Source organism: Artibeus jamaicensis, unplaced genomic scaffold, assembly GCF_021234435.1.
Source record: "Artibeus jamaicensis isolate MK-2021 breed Jamaican fruit bat unplaced genomic scaffold, CSHL_Jam_final contig_373, whole genome shotgun sequence".
Classification (NCBI taxonomy): Eukaryota; Metazoa; Chordata; class Mammalia; order Chiroptera; family Phyllostomidae; genus Artibeus; species Artibeus jamaicensis.
In genome coordinates, this window is record NW_026521807.1 from 12,197,028 (window position 1) to 12,218,969 (window position 21,942).

The 21,942-nt window shown below is 34.0% G+C and overlaps 1 protein-coding gene and 1 pseudogene across 10 annotated transcripts in view; one reads left to right on the plus strand and one right to left on the minus strand.

Annotated features, from left to right (window-relative positions):
- POLR3G (RNA polymerase III subunit G) overlaps positions 1–19,246 on the plus strand; it is a 33,858-nt gene extending 14,612 nt beyond the window's left edge. For 9 of the 10 annotated variants that reach the window (XM_053664489.1, XM_053664486.1, XM_037159612.2 and 6 more), the window contains 5 exons: positions 2,835–2,891; positions 5,424–5,474; positions 7,560–7,642; positions 14,130–14,276; positions 17,350–19,246. In XM_053664489.1, the coding sequence (XP_053520464.1) occupies positions 2,835–2,891; positions 5,424–5,474; positions 7,560–7,642; positions 14,130–14,276; positions 17,350–17,436 (425 nt within the window). In that variant the 3' untranslated portion in view covers positions 17,437–19,246. The remainder of the gene's footprint in view (positions 1–2,834; positions 2,892–5,423; positions 5,475–7,559; positions 7,643–14,129; positions 14,277–17,349) is intronic. The other variant, XM_053664491.1, reaches the window with a different exon arrangement.
- Positions 10,016–10,432, minus strand: LOC119059792 (40S ribosomal protein S15a-like; annotated as a pseudogene).
- Positions 19,247–21,942: the final 2,696 nt, after the last annotated feature.

The following is a 21,942-nucleotide window of genomic DNA, read 5'->3' on the forward strand; positions in this document are numbered from 1 at the left end:
ATGCACACTGATGCACAGTTAGTTGTACCCAAAGGGTGTTGCTCTTTTTGGCTAAATATACCTTCAAAACTAGGAAAATAATGGAATATAAATTTAGGTTTACTATACTTAATTTCTTCTTAAAATTGCCAATAATTTTTGTTCTTTTCAAATAACAGCTTTATTGAGATAAAATTCATTTTTTAGGTATACAATTCAGTGGCTTTTGGTGTAGTCACAGGATTGTACAACCATTCTACTATCTACCATATTTTGCCGTGTATAATGTGCTTCTGCGTATAATGCACATCCATGTTTTTGTGCACTTTGTACATGAGATTATTATACCCATGGTATGTCATCATTATGCCCATGTGTAACGCACATCCTTATTTTTCCCTCAAAAATTTGGGCAAAAAGTGTACATTGTACGTAGTAAAATACAGTAACTTTTAGAAGCTTTCTATTGTCCCAAAAAGAAACCGCATATCTGATGGTGTCATACCCCCATACGTTCCTCCCCCCAGCCCATGGCATCCGCTAATCTGCTTTATTTCTAGTGATTTGTCTGTTCTGGATATTTTATATAAGTTGAATCATATGTGTCCTTCTGTGATTGGCTTCTTTCACTTAGGATGTTTTCAGGGTTTGTCCATGTTATAGCATGTATCAATGCTTTATTTCTTTTTGTGGCTGAATAGTAATCTATTTTATGCACATACCACATTTTGTTTACCCATTCATCAGTTGACAGACAGTGGGGTTGATTCCAGTTTGGGGCTATTATGAGTAATGCTGCTATGAACATTTGTGTATACATTTTTGTGTGGACATAAGTCATTTTTATTGGGTATATATCTAGTATCATGGTAACTCTATATTTAACATTTTCAGAAAATTTCATACTGTTTTACAAGGTTTTGCACATTTTTACATTACCAACAACATAGGTATAAAGTGGTACATTCGTTACTGTGGTATTGATTTGAATTTCTCTAGCGACTAATGATGTTCACCATCTTATCATGTGTTTTTTGTCCACGTGTCTCTTCACTGGAGAAATACCTATTTAAATTATATGCCTCTTGTTTTTTTTTAAGTTCCTACATTTTATTGTGGTGGTACAATATTTTTTTAATTGTTCTTCAAGTACAGTTGTCTGCATTTTCCCACCACCACTTCTCCCTGCCCCACCCACCCCACCTCCCACCCTCAGTCCTTTACACCCCCATTGTCCTTGTCCATGGGTCCTTCATACAAGTTCCTTGATGGCACTTCCCCTTCTTTTCCCCGTTAATTCCACACCCTCATTTACTTTATTCAGTTCATTCTTTATTTCAGTGTCTGTGGTTGTATTTTGCTTACTTGTTTTGTTGATTATGTTCCACTTATGGGCAAGATTATATGGTAATTGTCTTTTGTCATATATGCCTCTTTTTGATTGGATCCCAGTAGATGGTTTTTAGTATCTCGTATTCAATACATTATTGGAAAGTAACTTAAAAATATAAAAACTGGCTCATTAGACCCAGATAATAAATGGTAATAACTGCTTTCCTTAGTATATTATGGTTAATTTTTTTTTCAAAATATGGAATTCGTTTTGGAGCAAATTATAAAATGCAATACTGGGAATCTCTCATTTGTGCTGACTTCTTTATAGATGAAAAACTTGACAGCAAGATTAAAGTCAAACAGTTAAATACCTAGAAAAGCCTGGTCTGTTGGTCTCTGATCTGCTTTGGTTGTCTTTAGTTATCTTTGTCTGACACCCTGGTCTTAGTAGTATTTGGAAACATTTTTTTCTAAAGATTTTATTTTTTTATTTTTAGAGAGAGGAGGAAAGGAAGGGAGACAGATATCGATGTGAGAGAGAAACATCAATCGGTTGCCTCTTAAATGCACCCTGACTGGGGACTGAACTCACAACCTAGGCATGTGCCCTGACCGGGAATTGAACCAGTGACCTTTAGCTTTGCAGGAGGACACCCAACCAAGTCAACCATACTGGTCAGGGCTGGAAGCATTTTCTTAACATAGAAGAAAAATCAGTATATATTTGGGTCTGGATTTTTATATTTTCATCTTTTGTGTTACTTTCCCTTTTTCACGGCTCTAGCTCCAAAACCATTTTTTCTGAAGAACCATGGTTTCATTTTATTGCATTGTGATGGTGCTTGGGCCCTCATCAAAGGAGTTTCTCGTAGTAGTGGACAAAGCAGACTCAGGAGACACTTGTGGCTCTTCCATCTTTAGCAAGCTCAGAGGGCCATGGCAGAGTTCTCAGTGGTTGCCGTGGAGGGCTTACCTGCTCATGCATGGCTCCGTCAAGTCCAACCTTACTTGCTCCTACCTTTTTCCCCACTCCTTGCCCCAATGGGTTGTGGAAAGTAGCTTATTAAGAAGCCTAACTGGATGTGTGTATTAAGTGCTGGAGGAGCACAAACAGCTCTCCCTCCCCACTTGAGGTACTTAATATTGTACGTCCCAGTTACACAAGGTTTAAAGATTGGGAGCTGGAGGGCAGTGTCAGCAGAAGAAAACAAGATGCTGAGTAGACCTCCTTGCCCTTTTATGTCAGTGGCTTTTGGCTCTTCTGTGAATGCCCTCAGAGTTGTCAGGTTGTTGGATTCTAAGAACTATAATGAGGCTTCGGGTTTCTGCTCACCACTTTTGTTAAATGTAACACTCATTGAACTCTTCAGTATGTGTTCAGGAATACATTATGAACAAGTAAATGCAGGAAGTTCCCTGAATGTGAAATAAAGGTATTTGGTATTTGCAGTTATTTTAAAGGAATGGCTTAAATTCACGTTTATTCTTGATTTTTCTAATGAACACTTTTTTCCCCCCAGATATTGAAAGGTATAGTAAAAGATACATGAAGGTGTACAAGGAAGAGTGGATACCAGGTAATTGTAAAGCTGCAAATGTTAGAATGATATTTAAAGGCTTCTCCCTACCCCATATTTTTAGGACAAGTTTTCTGTTTCACTATAGCAAAATATAGTCTGCCTGTTTTTCTGCAATTAATTAGTAATATAGATCTCATGAAAACTAGGATGAAAAGATGTTTATACTATAAGAAGGTAGAGTTTAAGTATTTTGGGGGAAGTTCTTAAAATACTTTAAAAAAATTAAACTAGGACTTGCTAGACCCATTTGGGTTTTCCATTTTCATTTGCCAAAATCATAGTTTCAGTCTGTAGTACCAGTAGTACTCAGTTCTGTGCTCCTGAGTGATTTTATAGCTTTTGAAGAAAAAACCAAATCTAGTGTTAAGGATTTTTAAGTTAAGTTCATGGATCTTTCTTTCAAGCAGGCATAGACTGCTTTTAGTTTAGTTGTGAGGATTCCTTTTCAAAAGAACCATACCTAAAAGCTTCCCCCACTCTGTCCCCCAATGTTCACAGTTTTGTATTAGATGTATAGAAGGTGGAAGGGGCTGGAGAGATCTCATCCAGCTCATGTATTTTGCAGAGGAAAAAAAAAGGTCGCACTGAAATAAAGTGACCTGTCAGGGCAACTCAGATAGTGCTGGTAGAACCTAGGTCTCCTCGTTTTAACTGATTTCCTTTGACATCTTTGTCCTTGGTGTTCTATATGAATTGCCTTTATGTAAAAGCATAAATGGCATTTTCAGCATTGTTGCTTTCATGGGTTATAGTGCTTTTTCTTTTCAGTATCGATTGGTCATTGGTAAGGTTGGGTCCCCTGGAAACACTGTCTTAGATCTCTGATTTTTTCCATATCATGAATATTCATCTTCTAAATGATTCTTGTTATACATCACATACTTTCTCATGATCATCTATGAGTTGTTTTTATAAAAAAATATACTCAAATTTATTAATTCAGATAAAATAGCTTGAGATGTAGATGTTTTCTACAAAATACATCGAGGTTTTATTTTTTTATTTAGCAGGCAATATTTTTTAATCCATTTTTATGTTGCTTCATTTTTTTTTTTAACTAACTCTATGCTTAAACATTAAATGGAAATAATAAATGCAGGAATTATTTACCTATGTAGGCAAAATTATTTGTTGGAGGGAATTTTCTTTTCCGTAGCTATTTATATTTTTAGTTTTAAAGTTTTTAGATAATTATTTAATTTTGCATGTGTTGGCATTGTGGTCACCTGTTTTAACTCTTGAAAAAAATTCTTTATTACATAAGAAATATATATGTCAACTACAGAAAAGTTATATAGAGTAATCAAATGATAAATAAATAATACTTGGGAAAAATAGCTGTGTTCCTAACACCCACAAATAATTACTATAATATTTTGTTCCCAACCTACAGCTTTCTCTGCATAAATATATATGTACAGGATGGGACAAAAGTAGGTTTATAGTTCATTGTATGGACAACAGATACCATAATTAATAAATAATAATATAATAATAAACTATGTACTCAAAACTGTAAACCTACTTTTGTCCTACCATGTGTAAATATTTATGTACTAGGTTTATTTCTAAATGGGATTCTAAACATATTATTTGAAATGTTTGAAAAACATTTTCTATTGAACAATATATCATGAATAACTTTCCATGTTCATCCATACCCAAAATGTTTCATGTAGAAAAAATATTTTTCTATATTTTCTTGTTATAGAAATTTGTTATTCAAATTGATTATATAACTACTGTATTTATAAGTAGCTGTTAAAAGAATATTACAGAAGTTTTATGGCACTATTTCAAAGCTATTTTATTTATTATTATTTTCAAAGTATATTTTATTGATTATGCTATTACAGCTGTCCCATTTTTTTCTCTCCTTTATTCCCCTCCACCTTTCACCACCCACCTCACCCCCAGCATGTCCCCCCTTAGTTCATGTCCATGGTTCTTTGGCTTCTCCATTTCCTATACTATTTTTAACTTCCTCCTGTCTGTTGTACCTATCGTTTATACTTCTTATTCCCTGTGCCTTTTCCCTCGTTCTCCCCACTCTCCCTCTACACTGACAACATGTGATCTCCATTTCTGTGACTCTTCCTGTTCTAGTTGTTTGATGCTTTCTTTTTGTTTTTGTTTTTTTAGGTTCAGTTGTTGGTAGTTGTGAATTTGTTGCCATTTTACTGTTCATATTTTTGATCATCTTCTTTCTCTTAAATAAGTCCCTTTAACATTTCGTACAATAAGAGCTTGGTGATGATCAACGCCTTTACTTTACCTTATCTAGGAAGCACGTTATCTGCCCTTCCATTCTAAATGATAGCTCAAAGGTATTTTAATGAATACTTTTTCTTGATAGTAGAAAATATATTTTTGTTATATTTTAATTTTCAGGCTAAATCTGTATAATCAGATATTAAAAAATTTAAATTCAATGCTTGAGCCACTGTTATATTTTTAATAGGGTGCATCTAGTACCACTAATTTGTAGAAGAAATTACAATTTTTATATTTCTTCTTTTGTACATACAGATTGGAGGAGACTCCCAAGAGAAATGATGCCAAAGAAAAAATACAAAAAAGGTATATTGACTAACATAATAATCCAGGTGGGAAAGGGTTATTGCCTAAATTCTATCTAGTATAGAAGTATCTACCTGAACCTAGCTTAGTATTATGAATGCTTTTTCTTAAAATATTTTTGGCTTTTTGATGATTCTGCTATAGCTCTTTTTTGTTGATGTGTTATTACTTTTTTGTTTATTTTATTTAATTAATGGAATTTTGATGTGCTAGGAAAAACTTTTCAATTATGTAGATAGTTTTATTTGTATATTTAAAAATTTCAAAATGGTTACATTGCCTGATGTTTAGTTTTTAATTGAAACATTCAGAGCTGGTAAAATTTGGGGGCTGGCAGAATAGAACTTGATGTTTTATGTAAAATATTAAAGTGAAAGTTTCTGTTGTATTTCACTTTCATAATTCTACTGAGTAAATAGTGGTTGAGCATCCTTGAATGTGATTTTCTAGAATAGCATATATTTATTTGGCCAGAGGTGGAAAAATAAATCATGTTAATGCTTTGGGGTTAAGCCAGTCTTTTGACAGATTTTGGTAATTTGACACTTCTCCCTCAGTTATGCATATAAGGATTTGGCATTATATAAAACCAGAATGATAATTAGCAAAAGATCCTGAATGGACTTGAGTATACAACTTATTTCTTGGCTAAGATATTAGTAATTTTAATAAGTGTATATATCTGACCATGTCCTCTAATATCCATTTAACAGACTTATGTGTTATGAAATTTAAATAATTTGATAAAAGATCCTTAGAGAAAAAGACTTAATAGTGTGAGTAAATTACATTCTTAGCTAATTTTATGTCATCAGTATTATATTGAGATCTTGTTCATTTATGATACTGTATTTTTATGTGTTATGGTTCAAATTAAAGTCTTTGCTCATGAGGAGGACCAAGAAAGTTACTTGTCATTAAATCTAACCATTACTTGTGTTTGAGCAAAACCTCACTAATGTGTATTTTTGAGAGTTCTGAGCTTGGTGACTTCCCCCAGGAGCAGTTTGGAATAATTCAGTAAATTATAATTTCATTAGTTAATTGGTCATCCACCATATTCTAAATTTTTTTCTTCTGTAGGATAAATGTTAATCTTTAACAAAATTACATCTTTCTAAGCCCTATTTTCTTCTGTTACCAGGTAATTTCTATGTACATAGCTTGATTGTGGGAAAGAACTATAGTACTTTTTGATCACAGCGACCATCTTGTAGCATATCATAATGCTTAGGTAACTGGCAAGATCTATATGTGAAATAATTTTCTATTCTCTGCAGTTTCAGAATAGCCTAAAATGCAGTATTTTTAATGTGGCTTAAGTAACTATCCCAAACCTGTTAACTCATTTTATTTATATTACTTTGAGTTTTCAGATTCATTCATATGATGGATATGTTCACTAGGTTTTAATCTTCATTCTAAGTATAGTGCTATGTTCCACTGAATATAACCTCTTTCTCATTAACTGTTGGCAAATGCATATTTATTCTGCACTTGTTTTTTATTTTTCAAATTTCATAAAATTGCCATAATTAAAATAGAGTACACTGATCAGAGAACAGGAAGCCAATGCAGATGATATATTTGTGAGAGTTTTTCACTAGTCCTGTACTGGTTCTGTCAGAAGTAATGTTTTAGCAGTTTTGACCTGAATGACTTTAATTGCTAGTACAGATTTTCAGTGCTAGTAAAACTATACATGGTTGCATTCTTAGAAAGTATCCTATTAAGTGTTTATAATTTATTTATCATGGAATCTTGATGAGGTATGCTGATTTATTTTGTTTATTCTTTAATGAAGAAGCCAAAGAACTTATACATACAACCCATGGATATGAACTGAGGTGGGGGAATGCTGGTGGGAGGGTGTGTGCAGGGCAGAGGGGAAAAAAGGAGAGAAAAAAATGGGACAACCATAACACCATAATCAATAAAATGTATTAAAAAAAGAAAATTCAGTCTGCAAATTATGTGACTGCCTGGTATGACATACCACTATGGTAAGCAGCATATTAAAAGGCAAAGAAATATATTACACTATTACTGTTAGAGAAAAATGTATTAACAGTGGTTTTAATTCAGCAGGTTCAAAATCCAAAAAGGTAGACAATACCAGCAAAGACACTTCACTCACTAATACTGCAGATGTATTGAAAAAAATTGAGGTAAGGTTTTCTTCTGACCGTAAGAGTGAACTGAAAAGTTGTCATACCTCCTTTTGCCTTCTTTGGCCTTTCTGCCTTCTGTCCCTTTGTAATAACGTGGGTTTGCCAGATCCAAGCCCAGCGCACAGATGATTGGAAAGGTTTGATCATTGTTGGCTGGGAGATAGGGGGCTCCATCCTGTCCTCCTCTACTGCTCACCTGTCAACTTGCCTCACCTTCTGTCACCTGCTTCCTTTTTCACTCTACCTCTATTTTCCCCTTGCATTTGAATTGTGCATGGGAAAGAAGTGAGTTACAACCTCAAACGGTTTTCTTTTTTTTCAAATGGCTTTCTTGTAAAAACCTTTTCATCGTTCTCCTGTTGTTGCATGTATACATTTTTTAATGCTTTCCCTCTGTTGCATGTTAAGTGTAGAAGATTCTGTTGAGGGAAGACCATAACTTGTGGAACTTACTTTTATATCTTTTTTTAAATATTTCAAAGACAAAAGATGTAGAATTTCAAAAGTTTCATTAACTGAAGATTTATCCTCCCATTCCGTCCCCTCCTGTAGACAACCAACATTACCAGTTTCTTATATATCCATCCAGATATGTTTTATGCATAGCAAATACAAAATTTTCCTCTTTTTCATAAAAGGGCAAAAGGTAGCCCATACACTCTTGCATTTTCATTTTATCTCTTAAAATATCTTGGAGATGGTTCCATGTCAGTCTCTGTAGACTTGCCTCCTTTTTTAAATTTTGGCCACACTATAAAAATGAACCATAATTTATTTAATCAGTAGCCTACTGATGGACATTATGTTTCATGTAGTATTTTATTATTAGAAATAGTGCTGCAAGGAACTATGTTAAGTATATCATTTCACATGCGTAGGGTTAATGTCTAGAAGTGGATTTGTTGGGATAGTTGTTATACATATTGTATAGTACAGATAAATATTAACAGGTCACTCTCCATGAGAGGTATACCAATTTTATCAATATGCTTGTATTACCTTGCCCCGATGATGATGATGATGGTGATGATGATGATGATGGCAGCTAGCACTTACTGAAAGCATTATTTACCAGGCTCTTTGATGAACTATTTGTATTCCTAAAGACTTCATTTCAACAAGGAGATATGAATATTACTGTTCTTTACTTACAGATGAGATAGATTAAAACTTGAACTTGTCTAGCCAAGTTGGCCAGCTACATAACAAGAGAAACTTGTATTTTTGTTACAAGTACTTCAGCTAGAGATAACATGTCGGAAAATAAAGCCAAGAAAATTGTTGAAAGAGTAGTGTTAACTGTCAGGTGGAACTGTGATGGAATGATGGATGCGATTGTGGACCTAGCCAATGTGTATTGAATAAACACAGATTCTGACTGTTCCTAAAGCTTCCTGGAAAGACGTTCCTAAGCTGACATGTGCTATAAGGAAGATTGATTTGGACCTCTGAATGTGGTTTCTTGTCAGAACAAGTTGTGTTGCCTTATTCCTTGCATTCGAGCACCTTTTTCAATACAAACATTGTTAGGACTGGCGTTTTAAATCTAGAAATCCCAATTTGTTAGCAGTTTTAATAGAATAAAATTAGCTTGCATATAACTCTATTACTGTTCATTTCTTCAGCAAAGCAGTTGCAAATTTTACTATAATAAAATTCCTGTGGATAGAGGAGTGACATACACTCAAATCTCATAGCGTGTGAATCACCAGACACCAGTAAACTAGTATTTGAGCTTCCTACTTCCACATGACATACAAGGAGAACTATAATAGCCACACAGTATATAAACTAAAAGAAATGTACCCTGTCCATAAATTAACCATTTTAAAAGTGTTTTCTCATTATGTAATGTGAATTACATTCACATTATTCTTAAATATGTAGAGGGCTAAATAGTTAAATCTCATAGAGGAAAAAATGAAGACTAGTAAGTAGATGAATCAAAACTAGTAGCTTAATGCAAAAAGAAATGAATAAGACTGTGTAGCTCTTAGATCATTTTTTAAAAATTGTGTAAATTTGCTCTTTGTTAACTAGTTTAGATGTTTTATGGGTTTGCTCTAGGTCTATGTAGTAGAAATCAAGTTGAGGTTATTTATTTAAAGGTATTTGAGGTGGCAGTGGAAATGAAGCATGGAATGAATTTTACATTTTAAAAATATTTTTACATAACTAGTTTAAATAATTCCACTGCTAATTATGAAATAGCTAATAGCATGATTTTCAAACATAGTGTATATCTTGCACAGAGTTAAATGTAGCACTACAGTCCCCTTTTAACCACACAAACTTAATAGGTTGTAGGCCTTTTTACTATGGTCATTAAAATAGAAAAGAAAAATCCACATATTAATGTTCATTGAGGCATTTTATTTGTAGGTATGTCTTACATAGCCAGGAAAAGAATTCCGGGATTTTTCTCTCCTGTGTGGTTGCATCTTGCTTCTTCATGATCCATGATGCCCACTGAGGTTGTCAGTACAAGGAAACCAAAATGATGGAACAGAAGCAGCCTCTTCTGCCATTTTTCTTGATCTTTGAGTGGCACATCAAACCTGGGCCTGATTAATCCACACTTGTTTAACATGCCTGTGAGGTTCACAACAACTTCCTCAGTTCTGTGGTCATCGGTAATTTCAAAATTGCCAATGTAAACATGTTTCATCATCACTTTAGAAACCAAACAGTGACTTTGGAACATGGCCTAGTAAGAACCTGGTGTGTGCTTCTCTTTTTCACATTGTTGATTACGTGAGAGCATGTCAGGATATTCATGGGCACCATTATGGTGGCGAGGAAAGACGGTGGAAAGAGTTGTCTCTGTGTATTTATAGACACTTCAAAAGATCTGTAAATACTATTTTGTTTACTTGCTGTTTTCCAAAGCAATGACATTTGGAAAGCTTGCACACATTTCTATTGTAGTAATACATTACATAAGGCAAGTGGATCGGTATGAGGATGATTATCTTGGTCTTACTGTTTTTGTTTCAAACAAGTGAAGTGACAGTAGATTTTGAAGTTTGAGTAGAAACTGAGTTTATCTGATACGGTCTTTCTATTGCCTTTGACTTTGTTGAATTCAAATTTGAATGTAATAAAAAAATTTAAATAAATATCCAAGAGCCAATAAAGGAGTAGCCAAGTTGTAGTCAGTCCCAAATGTGTAAAATTGTTTTACCTCTCAATGTAATCTACTTAGCAAATACCTTATCATAGGAAAAAGTATTTGTGGATTTATGAATTAGTGTTCTGATTTCTCTTTAAGAATATTCACATCTTAGCTAAAGCGATCTTATGCCTTAATTATGAATATTAATATGTGAGATTATTGCTGCACCCACCTCCTAGAAAGCTTGTGAAAGCCTATCACTTGTGCAAATTAAGTATAGAATAATTTAGTGAAAAAATAGTGACAGTAATGAAAACAGATTTTTTTGTCAAATAGAAGAAAATTGTTTATAGTCATAATAAGAAGAGGGTATATTAAAGTTAAATTTGTGTGTTAAAGTTATGAGATGGTAGCATAGTGATTTTAATAGTGTGGATAAGTAGAAGCACCCAGAAATAAACACTTTTCTTTCTTTTTTTTTTCTTTATATTGTTGTTCAAGTGCTGTTGTCTCCATTTCCCCCCAGCCTCCCACTCCAAATCCTTCTCTGCTTTGGCTTTGTCCATGGGTCCCTTATATGTGTTCTTTGACGACCCTTGCCATTTCCCGCCTCATTATTCCCCTCCCCTCTCTCCTCTGGTTACTTTCAGTTTGTTCTTTATTTGTATGTCTCTGGTTATATTTTACTTGCTTGTTTGTTTTGTTAATTAGGTTCCACTTTATAGGTGAGATCATGTGGTATTTGTCTTTCACCACCTGACTTATTTCACTTAGCACAATGCTGTCCAGCTCCATCCCTGCTGTGGGGAAAGGTGGCAGCTTCTTTCTTTCTGTTGCATAGAATTCCATTGTGTAAATGTACCATAGTTTTTTGACCCAGTCATTTACTGATGGGCACTTGGGTTGTTTCCAGCACTTGGTTATTGTAAATAACACTGATATTACCATTGGGGTGCATAGGTTCTTTTGAATTGGTGTTTCAGGATTATTAGGGTATAATCCCAGCAATGGAATTACTGGGTCAAAAGGCAGTTCCATTTTTAGTTTTTTGAGGAAATTCCATAGGGTTTTCCATAGTGGCTGCACCAGTCTGCAATCCCACCAACAGTGCATGAGGGATCCCTTTTCTCTACCTGGCCAGCACTTGTTGCTTGTTGATCTTATTGTAATGGCCATTCTGACCCAGATGAAGTGGCATCTCACTGTGGTTTTAATTCGCATCTCTTTGGTGGCTAGTGTTGCTGAGCATCCTTTCATGTGTCTCTGGGCCCTTTGTAAGTTCTCTTTGGAGAAGGGTCCGTTCAGGTCCTTTGCTCATTTTTTTATTGGATTGTTTGTCTTCCTGGAGTGGAGTCATGTGAGTTCTTTATATATTTTGAAGATCAAACCCTTGTCTGAGGTATAATTGGCAAATATATTCTCCCATATAGTTGGTTCCCTTTTCATTTTGCTGATGTTTTCTTTAGCCATGCAGAAGCTTTTTATTTTGATGAAGCCCCATTTGTTTCTTCTTTCCTTTATGTCCCTTGCTCTAGGGGACATATCAGGGAAAATATTGCTGCGTGGAATATCTGATATTTTCCTCTTTGTTCTCCTCTAGGCCTTTTACAATATCACGACTTATACTTAAGTCTTTTACCCACTTTGGGTTTATTTTTATGTATGGTATAAGTTCGTGGTCATTTTTTTTACATGTCGCTATCTAGCTCTCGGAGCACCATTTGTTGAAGAGGCTGTTTTTACTCCATTTTATGTTTCTGCCCCCTTGGTCGAATATTCATTGACCATAGAGACATGGATAATATCTGGGCTCTCTATTCTATCCCATTGATCTGTGTGTCTGTTCTTATGCCAGAAGCAGATGGTATTGATTACAGTGTCCTTGTAATATAGTTTGATGTCAGGGATTGTGATTCCTTCTCTACTTTGTTCTTCTTTCTCAGAATTGCTGCCATTATTCAGGGTCACTTATGGTTCCATATAAATTTTTGAAATGTTTTTTCTGTATCTGTGAAATATGTCATTAATATTTTAATAGGGATTGTGTTGAATCTATACACTATTTGGGTAGTCTGGGCATTTTGATGATGTTAATTCTTCTAGTCCATGAGCACAGTATATGCTTCCATTTCTTTGTGTTGTCCTTCATTTCTTACTTCAGTATTGTGTAGTTTTCTGAGTATATTTACCTTCTCAGTTAGGTTTTTTCCTAGGTACTTTATTTTTCTTGTTGCTATAGCAAATGGGATTTTTTCCATGATTTCTGTTTCTCATATTTCATCATTGGTGTACAAAAATGCCTTCGATTTCCGAATATTGACTTTGTATCCCACTGCTTCACCCAATTCACTTATTAGGTCAAGTAGTTTTTTGGTGGAGTCTATAGGATTTTTCATTTACACTATCATGTCATTTGCCGACAATGACAGTTTTACTTCCTCCTTTCCAATTTGGATGCCTTTTATTTCTTTTTCTTGTGTGATTGCTGTGGCTAGGACTTCCATAGGTACATTGAATAGAAGTGGTGAAAACGAATATCCTTGTCTTGTTCCTGATCTTAGTGGTAAAGTTTTTCGTTTTTGCCCATTGTGTATGATGTTGGGTCTAGGTTTTTTATATATGTCCTTTACTATGTTGAGGTACACTCCCTCTATTCCCACTTTGCTGAGTATTTTTATCATAAATGGGCTCCGTACCTTATCAAATGGTTTTTCTGCATCTATTCAAAGCTTTTCTAACTCTGCACCTCTCTTTTGCCTCCTCTTAAAGAGTTGTTTATAAGCACTAATGTTGACTGTGACTTGAGTTTCAGTATTTCTTCTTTCTCACCCTACCAGATATATTAAAAAGCAAAATTGTCTAGAAATGGGAAGTGAGTAATGAAGGAGAAAAGAAATGAAAAGACATGAATAATCTGCAAATAGGATAACTCACTGCAGTATGACTTGATATTGATTTAAATAATATCAGGTATAAACTAAAATAGACATTTTGAATTACTACCATTACATTATTTTTTCTCCTATTATGTTAGAAGAAAAACAAAATAACATTCTTGAAGTTCTTCTCCATACACTGAGTCAATTCAGTATATTTGAATGAGGTGTGTTAGAAATAAAAATAAAGCACTATGCATAGAGCTGATACCCCAGCATTACCTGGGGTCCAGTTACAAAGTAACAAAATAAAATACTACTGTCATGATGGGACAGTGAGTTCCTCCTTTTTTCATTAACTCACAGTTTCCTATAAGATGTTGGTAAGGGAGGATTAGAATAAAGTGATAGGTAACAGTGTTCTCTTGAGGCTTAACAGGGAGGTCAAAGTCTAGAGGTTTCCAAGTAAGTTAATGAAGCTCACTTATAACAGGAATTGGAAAAGAGAGGTGATGGTGAAAAATCAGATGAGGAAAATGAAGAGAAAGAAGGAAGCAAAGAGAAAAATAAAGAAGGTAATGAAGATGAGGAAGATGATGCTGCAGAACAAGAGGAATATGACGAAGAAGAGCATGAAGAGGTAATGGTCTATTTTGGAAAGGTAACAAAGTAACTAAGGTTAACAATTATCTAAAAAGAAGTCGGGTATATAATATAGATTAAAATGAACAAACAAAAACCAAGTTGATGAGAACGGGGGCGTACTATCACTGTCATCAATTCCTTTGTATCAAGAGAATTATTATAGCATTGACGTTATAGCGATGCCAAGTTGAATAAGACGTGAAAGTAATTTTGAGAAACAAGGTGCACTTCAGAATAAGCTGGAGTCTACCCAGATATTTTTGAACAAGGTAACGTGATTGGTCACTCCCTCACTGGGACTTTGTAGAGACCTCATACAGCAACCCTAGGCTGAGTTTCTTCTGCATTTTAGTGGTCTTTGTCTTCGTTCCATTTCAGCTTCTCCCACCGCACTCTGAACCTTTCTTCTCCTGAAGCTCCTCCAACTATGAAATCTTACACAGTTTAATTATTTCCCATTATATTTCAGATTCTTTTGAAATTTATATTGGTATAAAGGGAAAGATATGGATCTATTTTTATGTTTCCAAATAAGTTGCTAACCTCATTTATTAAATAATTTGCTTTCTTCGTTCATTTGAAATTCTTCTCTATCAACTGTTAGATCCCACAACTAGTTAGATGTATTTCTAGACTCTGTTCCATTGATCTGTTTCTGAACCATCACAAAGGTTCCAGTGACTAGAATCTTCTGGTCATTTGTTAATATTTTTAGGGCATGTTACCCTTCTTTTTCAGGATTTACCTGGGTATTCTTTGTTTATTTTCCCAGAGAAATTTTAACTAAACATTTTAAAATTAATCATATGCATTTGTCTCATTTTCTTTCAAGATTGTTCAGTTTATGGCTGCACTCTGCCTTGATTAAAACTACCAAACTCTCTGATCCTTTTTTCTCTACTTTATTGGTTCACTGTCTTCATTTCCTTCCCTAAGGAGCTCTTGCTCACCTTTCAACTTCTTTCTTGCTATTGCTCTTGTCTCTTGGTCTCCCAGCAAATACTCTAGACCAAAGCAACTTTTGATCAATTGTATTGTCTCCTTCTTTTCCCCTCCAAACCTGCTTATTGAGCTTCTCTAAGGAATCACATAAACTGATGCCACTTAAAAAAAAAATCACTCATCCCATTTTGCTTGCTAACATGTTTTCAGTTTCTCTTGCCAAGTCAATTCTCCATAAGTATTTTAGATTATCTGTCTTCATAACCCCCTCCTTGACTACCTTCTCTTTCACTTTTAGCAGATATAGTATCTTCATACAGAAAATAATGCCGTCAAAAGGAAACTCTTTTATTTCATGTCCTCTGCTTTCAACGAACTGTCTTCCCTTCTCCTCCTCTTTTTTATCAATGGAAGAATTGTCCTGCATCCTATTTGAGGCCAACTTTCCTCCCCTTTGGGGGACCGTACTCACGTCATTCATCTTTTCATATTTTTAAGCTCCCAGCCACGCCATGCCTCCCTCAGGCTTCAGGCAGTTTCCAGACTTGTTGGGTTTCTTGGCACCAGAGAAGCCAAGCCAGCTTGGCTCAGCCAGATACAGAAGCTTACAGTATGTAGGGAAGACACAGTAATGAAAAATATATCTGAATAATACAAGTTACCTTTCTTGCATTATTTATATAAATGTATATATAAAATCCTACCATCCAGATACTAAGTAAGTCCATATCCAGGAGACTTTCTTTTGGGAATAGTCTCTATTTCTTACTCTGTAATAATTCTTGTCATAAACAGTAGAGATGTGGAAATTATTTTTTTATATTGTGACTGATTTCAATCATGTACAAAAATCTAGTAACTATTAAAATAAACAGCCCAGCTTTAACAATGATCGGTACACAGCCAGTCTTTATTTACATCACTCATTTATCTACCCACTCTGCTCCTGTCCTTCCACTTCAAAACCCGTCTGCCGTGGATTATTATAAAGGAAGTGCCAAGCATTGTATCATTTCATCTATAAATATCTCGGTATATACTCAAAAACAAGGGCTCTTTAGCAATATCACAGTAGCATTATTATACCTAACACAATGAAATATAATTCCTTAATATCTTTAAGTGTTATATAAGCCAATGTCCCAATTTTTTCAGTTGTCTCAAGAAGTTATTCCAATGAAAGTCCAAATATAGTCCATATACTGCAATTGATTGATTTTCTTAAATATCTTTTAATAAATATTTTAAATGGATTTTTGAACTTTTTGATAGCAGAAATATCTTGAGTGATTTCCATGGGTAAAAGTCTTAAGAATTGGAATATTCTCAGTGGCTAATCCCTCTGAATCTATTGGAAATTGAATTGCCTTGGATGGAATGTGGTACGGCATCCTCAAGTTGTTTTTAAGATTTTATTTATTTGAGAGAAACGGGAAAGGAGGGAGAAGGAGAGGGAGAGAAGTATTGTTTGGTTGCTTCTCATTTGACCTCAACTGGGAACCTGACCTATAAACCAGGCGTATTCCTTGACTAGGAATCGAACCAGCAACCTTTTGGTTTGCAGGACCATGCCAATCCACTGAGCCACACCAGTCGGGGTGGAATCTTCAAGTTTTGATTTGGTTTCTTGAGCACTTTTTTTTTTGATAGAAAGCAAAAATCCCTGTGCTTCTGCTCAGTAGTACATTGTGATTGAAAACCTCCATTCTGATGTGGTCTAATGTTAATGTAAATTGGCTTTGTTTCTTGAGTGTCTGTACCTTTGTTTGAAATAAGTGTTGAGTGGTTTAGCTAACTAAACCATGTATCATCCTACTGAGGTGTAATTAATTAAATGGGTCATTGTCCTAAAGTGTACCGGGCACCCCTTCGTGTCTTATTAGCTGGCTGGGGTCTGAGAATAGTGAGAGGTAGTGGCCTTGAAGAAAGCAGTACAAGTAGATGCAAGTGAAAGCTAATGAGGTTTCTAAGCAGATGGCATAGCAGAGACTTGTTTTAAGCCTGGTATATTTTATTACCTACATTAGGTATTTATAAACTTAAAGGCACAGCCTACATTATGTTCCTTATTAATGTTACTATTCATTTATCTTAATGTTTACTGAGGAATCTATCATTTCACTTAGGAAAATGACTACATTAATTCCTACTTCGACAATGGAGAAGATTTTGGCATAGACAGTGATGACAACATGGATGAAGCAACCTATTAGCTATAAAATTTCTCAAAAAATATTTTTATGATACAGCTTCTGAACATTGGGACAGACTTATTTCCTATTTTATTTCTGATGAGGAATGAGTAAGTATTTTATTTTTGTTTCCGTTTTGTTGGACAATATTTGTTACCAAAACATTCAGAAACACTTTGAGTTTACATACTAGTTACTTTACCAATAAGTCTCTGACACTCTGACATTCCTTCTTAACACTTCTTTATCCCACTTAAGTATTCAAATGACAATTTCATTTTTGGTATTATTTGTATTAGAATGTGCATCTTTTAATCTGTGTTTATACTTGAACAAATTATTCTTAACTGCTGACCTCATCATAATAGATTTCTATAATCTGAAAGTTGATAATACTGCACATGGAGCACTTTAAAAACAAAGAAACTTGAAAATAATTTTACTTTTTATCTTTCCATGGTATCTTCTATGCTACTATATTATGACTACATAAACCTACCTAAGCTCTTACAAGTGCATATAAGGAGTTTAGTGATCAAAAATATATACAAGGGAAAAAGCCAATCGGAGCTGTATAAACTTCACAGCTTACATCTCAGTCAGTATAAAGACTTGGAGTGAATATTAAAAATACTTGAATTTGGGGTTATCTTCATATTATGCAATATATGAGTTCATCATCTCACTGTAATAAGTTTTATGTTTTGAATAGTTGAGCTTATAAAAAATTAGCCAGACATCTTATTTAAGTTTGTACTTTACAAAAGTGGTAAGTTCTAGTCATGTATATCATCTCACTGTAGAATGCATGTGTGAGAGCTGTGAGATATAATGGCCTCTTCTATTTCAAAGGACCCATTGCTATCTAATTGATTTATGTAACAGTGCAGAATAAAACTCAGGTCACTTTGGAATTAAGATTAATCTTTTTTTGTTTCAATTAAAAACTAGCTCCCCTGATGTTTTATATTGGGAGTGTGGGGGGATACCTAAAAACCTTATTAGCCTTAAACATTCACAAATGCCAAAGATTTTGAAGGGAATTCATATTATGTACTTCAAAAATAACTTATTAATATTACCGACCAAAGTCCTGTCTGGGTAGCTTATCCCTATACATCAAGGTCGTGGGTTTGATCGATGATGCTCAGGGTGCATAGAAGAGTTAACCAGTGAATGCATGAAGAGGTGGAAAAACAAATTGCTGTTTCTCTCTTTCCCTACCCCCTTCCAAATCAATAAATAAAAAATATTATCTACCAAAAGAAATAAACTTATTTTTCCCTTTGGGCAAGATATCACCCATTACTCTCTAACCTGTGGATCAGAGCCCTAGACTCTATTTCTATCTTTACAATTAATAAACTCAGTCTTGAAATTGAGCTTGGTTTTCTGTGCCTTAGTTTCTTCACTTGTGAAAATTTTTTATAACAACTGCTTAAAGACCAACCACAATTGACCATATGCATTCATCATCTTAGCATATAGAAAGTCAATTGTTCATTTAAATTTAGTCTGGCCATCTAAAAAATTGTAGCTTATAAAGTGGTTGAAAATCCTGTTTTGAGAAACAAACATATGTTCCTCACAAAATACGTTGTGATCTGATTTTCCCATCTTGTATTCTGGTGGGGAAATTTTATATATGTAACATAGCTTCCTCAGGAAAAAGATCACTTTCAAATGTAATACTTCCTCAGATAATTGAAGATGGGTGTGAGGACCATTGTTAGTTCAGTGCTTTTGATCAAATGTGAATTAGTTTAAAGGAGCTTATAAAAATTTTTAAAGATTCTAAATAGAAAATGAATATAAAATAAGTCTACTTTAAAGCAGCAATCTACTGTACTTACAGTAAAAAAAAATCAGTTTGTCGTAATAGGCAAATTGTCATTTAGGACTGATAGTTAACATAGGTGTTTTATTCTTTCAGCTCCATTTATAAAGTTTTATGTCTGTAATTGTGTATTTTGTTGTAAATCTGCAGATACTGCTTCAACAGGGCAAATACAATAGATACTGCTTTTTCCCCTTCCCCTAGCTTTTAATCTGCCTCCAACATTTTAGTACTGCAGATGGTAAGAGCCCTTTGGGCAGCGGTCTCCCCACTATGTGTATTCATTCTCTTTCCTTTCTGGAAAAATCTCTTTACAAGTTTCAAGTAGACTAATTGTAAGAACAGGCCGGAAGTATTTGCAGATTTCTTTGCCAGCATGAATCTTGTTTTTGTGGCTTAAAATCTCAGAGACTGAAGTTCTTCTATAGGAAGGTAACTTTTAATGCAGAGATAGTGATTATATATAAAAAAGTATATACTTGTCAGTGAAGTCTTTAAAATTGCTACCTGAAAAACAATACTGTTGTGTTACTATAATGCTTTTCAGTATTTGTTTACATATTAAATTTTTATAAAGTAAAATTGTGTCCTGTTTTACATTAAAATGTTTTACTTTGAATCTACTTAAATATATTTGATAGAGAAAACTAATTTAATATAGATTTTACCTGGTAAAATAACTCTGTTAAGAGGGATGCCACTATCTAATACTCTTGAATAAACCACCAACAAAAGGAAACTCTAGGTGATTGAAGTCGTGATAAGAGATTTGGCAGTGTATTAGCGCCATCATTGGCATGGTGGATGGACTCATGCTGGATGCGAGAGCACAGTAACACATTCAGAGGACACTATTGGTGGCTTGGCCTTAATACGATATGGTTAAAAGCTCTGGAATCAGTAAAAACTTTTTTTATTAAACAGTTAATACACTTTTGAGATTGAGATGAATGTAAAAGTAGGGGGGGAAGGAACACAGTATTAAATCCTCCATTAAAGAAAATATCCAAAGAACTTTTTCAGTGTTTGCTACTGTAATTTTTAAAAATTAATAAAGTGGAAAGTTTTTTGTTTCATAAAGAATTTTACATATAAATAGAGCATATCTTTTTTATTGATCCACAAGTTGCTAAGAAGTCCTGGACTCTGCCTAAGGAGTCTCGTTCCCTGAGATCCAAGATCCTTCAAGGAGCATTCATCTGAAACTTGTTTTTATTTCATTGCACTTACATCCTGTAAGCAATCCAGAGGATTGTGTTTCAGTATATAACAAGGGAGACGTTTGAGTGGGTAAATCTTTGGCAATTCAACTGTCTTTATATCAAGTAGTTTGACACAAGAGAAAAAGTATGCTTTGCTCAATTAAATTCACCAGCTTCCATTTTAGATTGAATAAAATAGAAACTTTATTTTGAAGAGCTTTTAAAATATGAAAAATAAGGGGCAAAAAGATTTATAAACCAGTTTTACAAATGTACATGCTAACAATGTTATATAAGTCCATCTCACATTTATATAAAATATATTACACAAAGAGTTTACAGTGTTTGTATATATAAAAAGAATTAAATATTGCATTCAGTTATTTCTATGGTGTAACAGTGCAATATGCACATACTTAGAAGAAAAATAATAACTTCCTGAGGAGCACTGTTGTAATTCAGAATGATTCCTATCACAAAGCACCATTTAAATACTGCAAAAAACTCCACCTTTACCCTGTAGCACTTTGACTGGACCGTTGCTTCATGGTATTTCTGTATCCTTCATATTCCAAAGTAGGTAATTTTAGAAGTAGGTATCTTTAAAAAGAACTAATTATTAAGTAACAAACCATTACGGATCCTTTCAATAACTCTTCAGGCCACTGAATAGTATAATAGAGCCCAGAAAAAGAAAAGCTTTAAAAAACAAAAAATCCCGTGGATAAGTTAACATTGCAGTCTTCTAATTCTTAATGTGGCTGGCAGACTCATAGTCAATTTATCTTAAATGGCCTTTATTAGTTCAAAACAAACTTGACCATTTGTACCCAACCAAAAAAAAATTGCCCCCCTAAAAATAGTAGATTTTGCTTCACTTGTAACTCCCAACTTTTAAGTGAACCAAATGCAATGATTTGCAGTTCTGTTAATTTTATACTTGCATGCATGCATATATATCTGTATGTTTTTAATATGAAGCCTCAAATTCAGATAAGGGTTTTAACACAATTAAAATTCACAATTTTTCTTAGTTTATTAATAGTTTTCCAAGTAATCTGCATTGGCTACAAATTTCGATGTAATTAGTACTTTTTAAAAGCAAAAATTATATTAAATGCTTAGGAATTTTTTCTTTTAAAAATGACACAATTAGAATCTATAATTCTATACATAAAACAGAATTATATAATTCAATTAAAAATATATAATTCAGATATACAGAAAAAGGGAACTGCCTCCTTCAAAGAACAGGACATTAACAAGTACATAGTACACCTCACTACTTTAAAAATAACTTATCCTAGAAATCAAAGTACCATTAGCAAGAAGGAATCACCGACTTTAGGCAATTTCATCAATTTGATGTAAACAAAATTCTTCACAGGACATTTGGCTTATTCTACCCTAAAATACTCTGTAGTTTCTTTCCTAAAACTTGATTTTTCAGCAGGCATAATAAATATGATGTAAACTGACAAAGTTTAA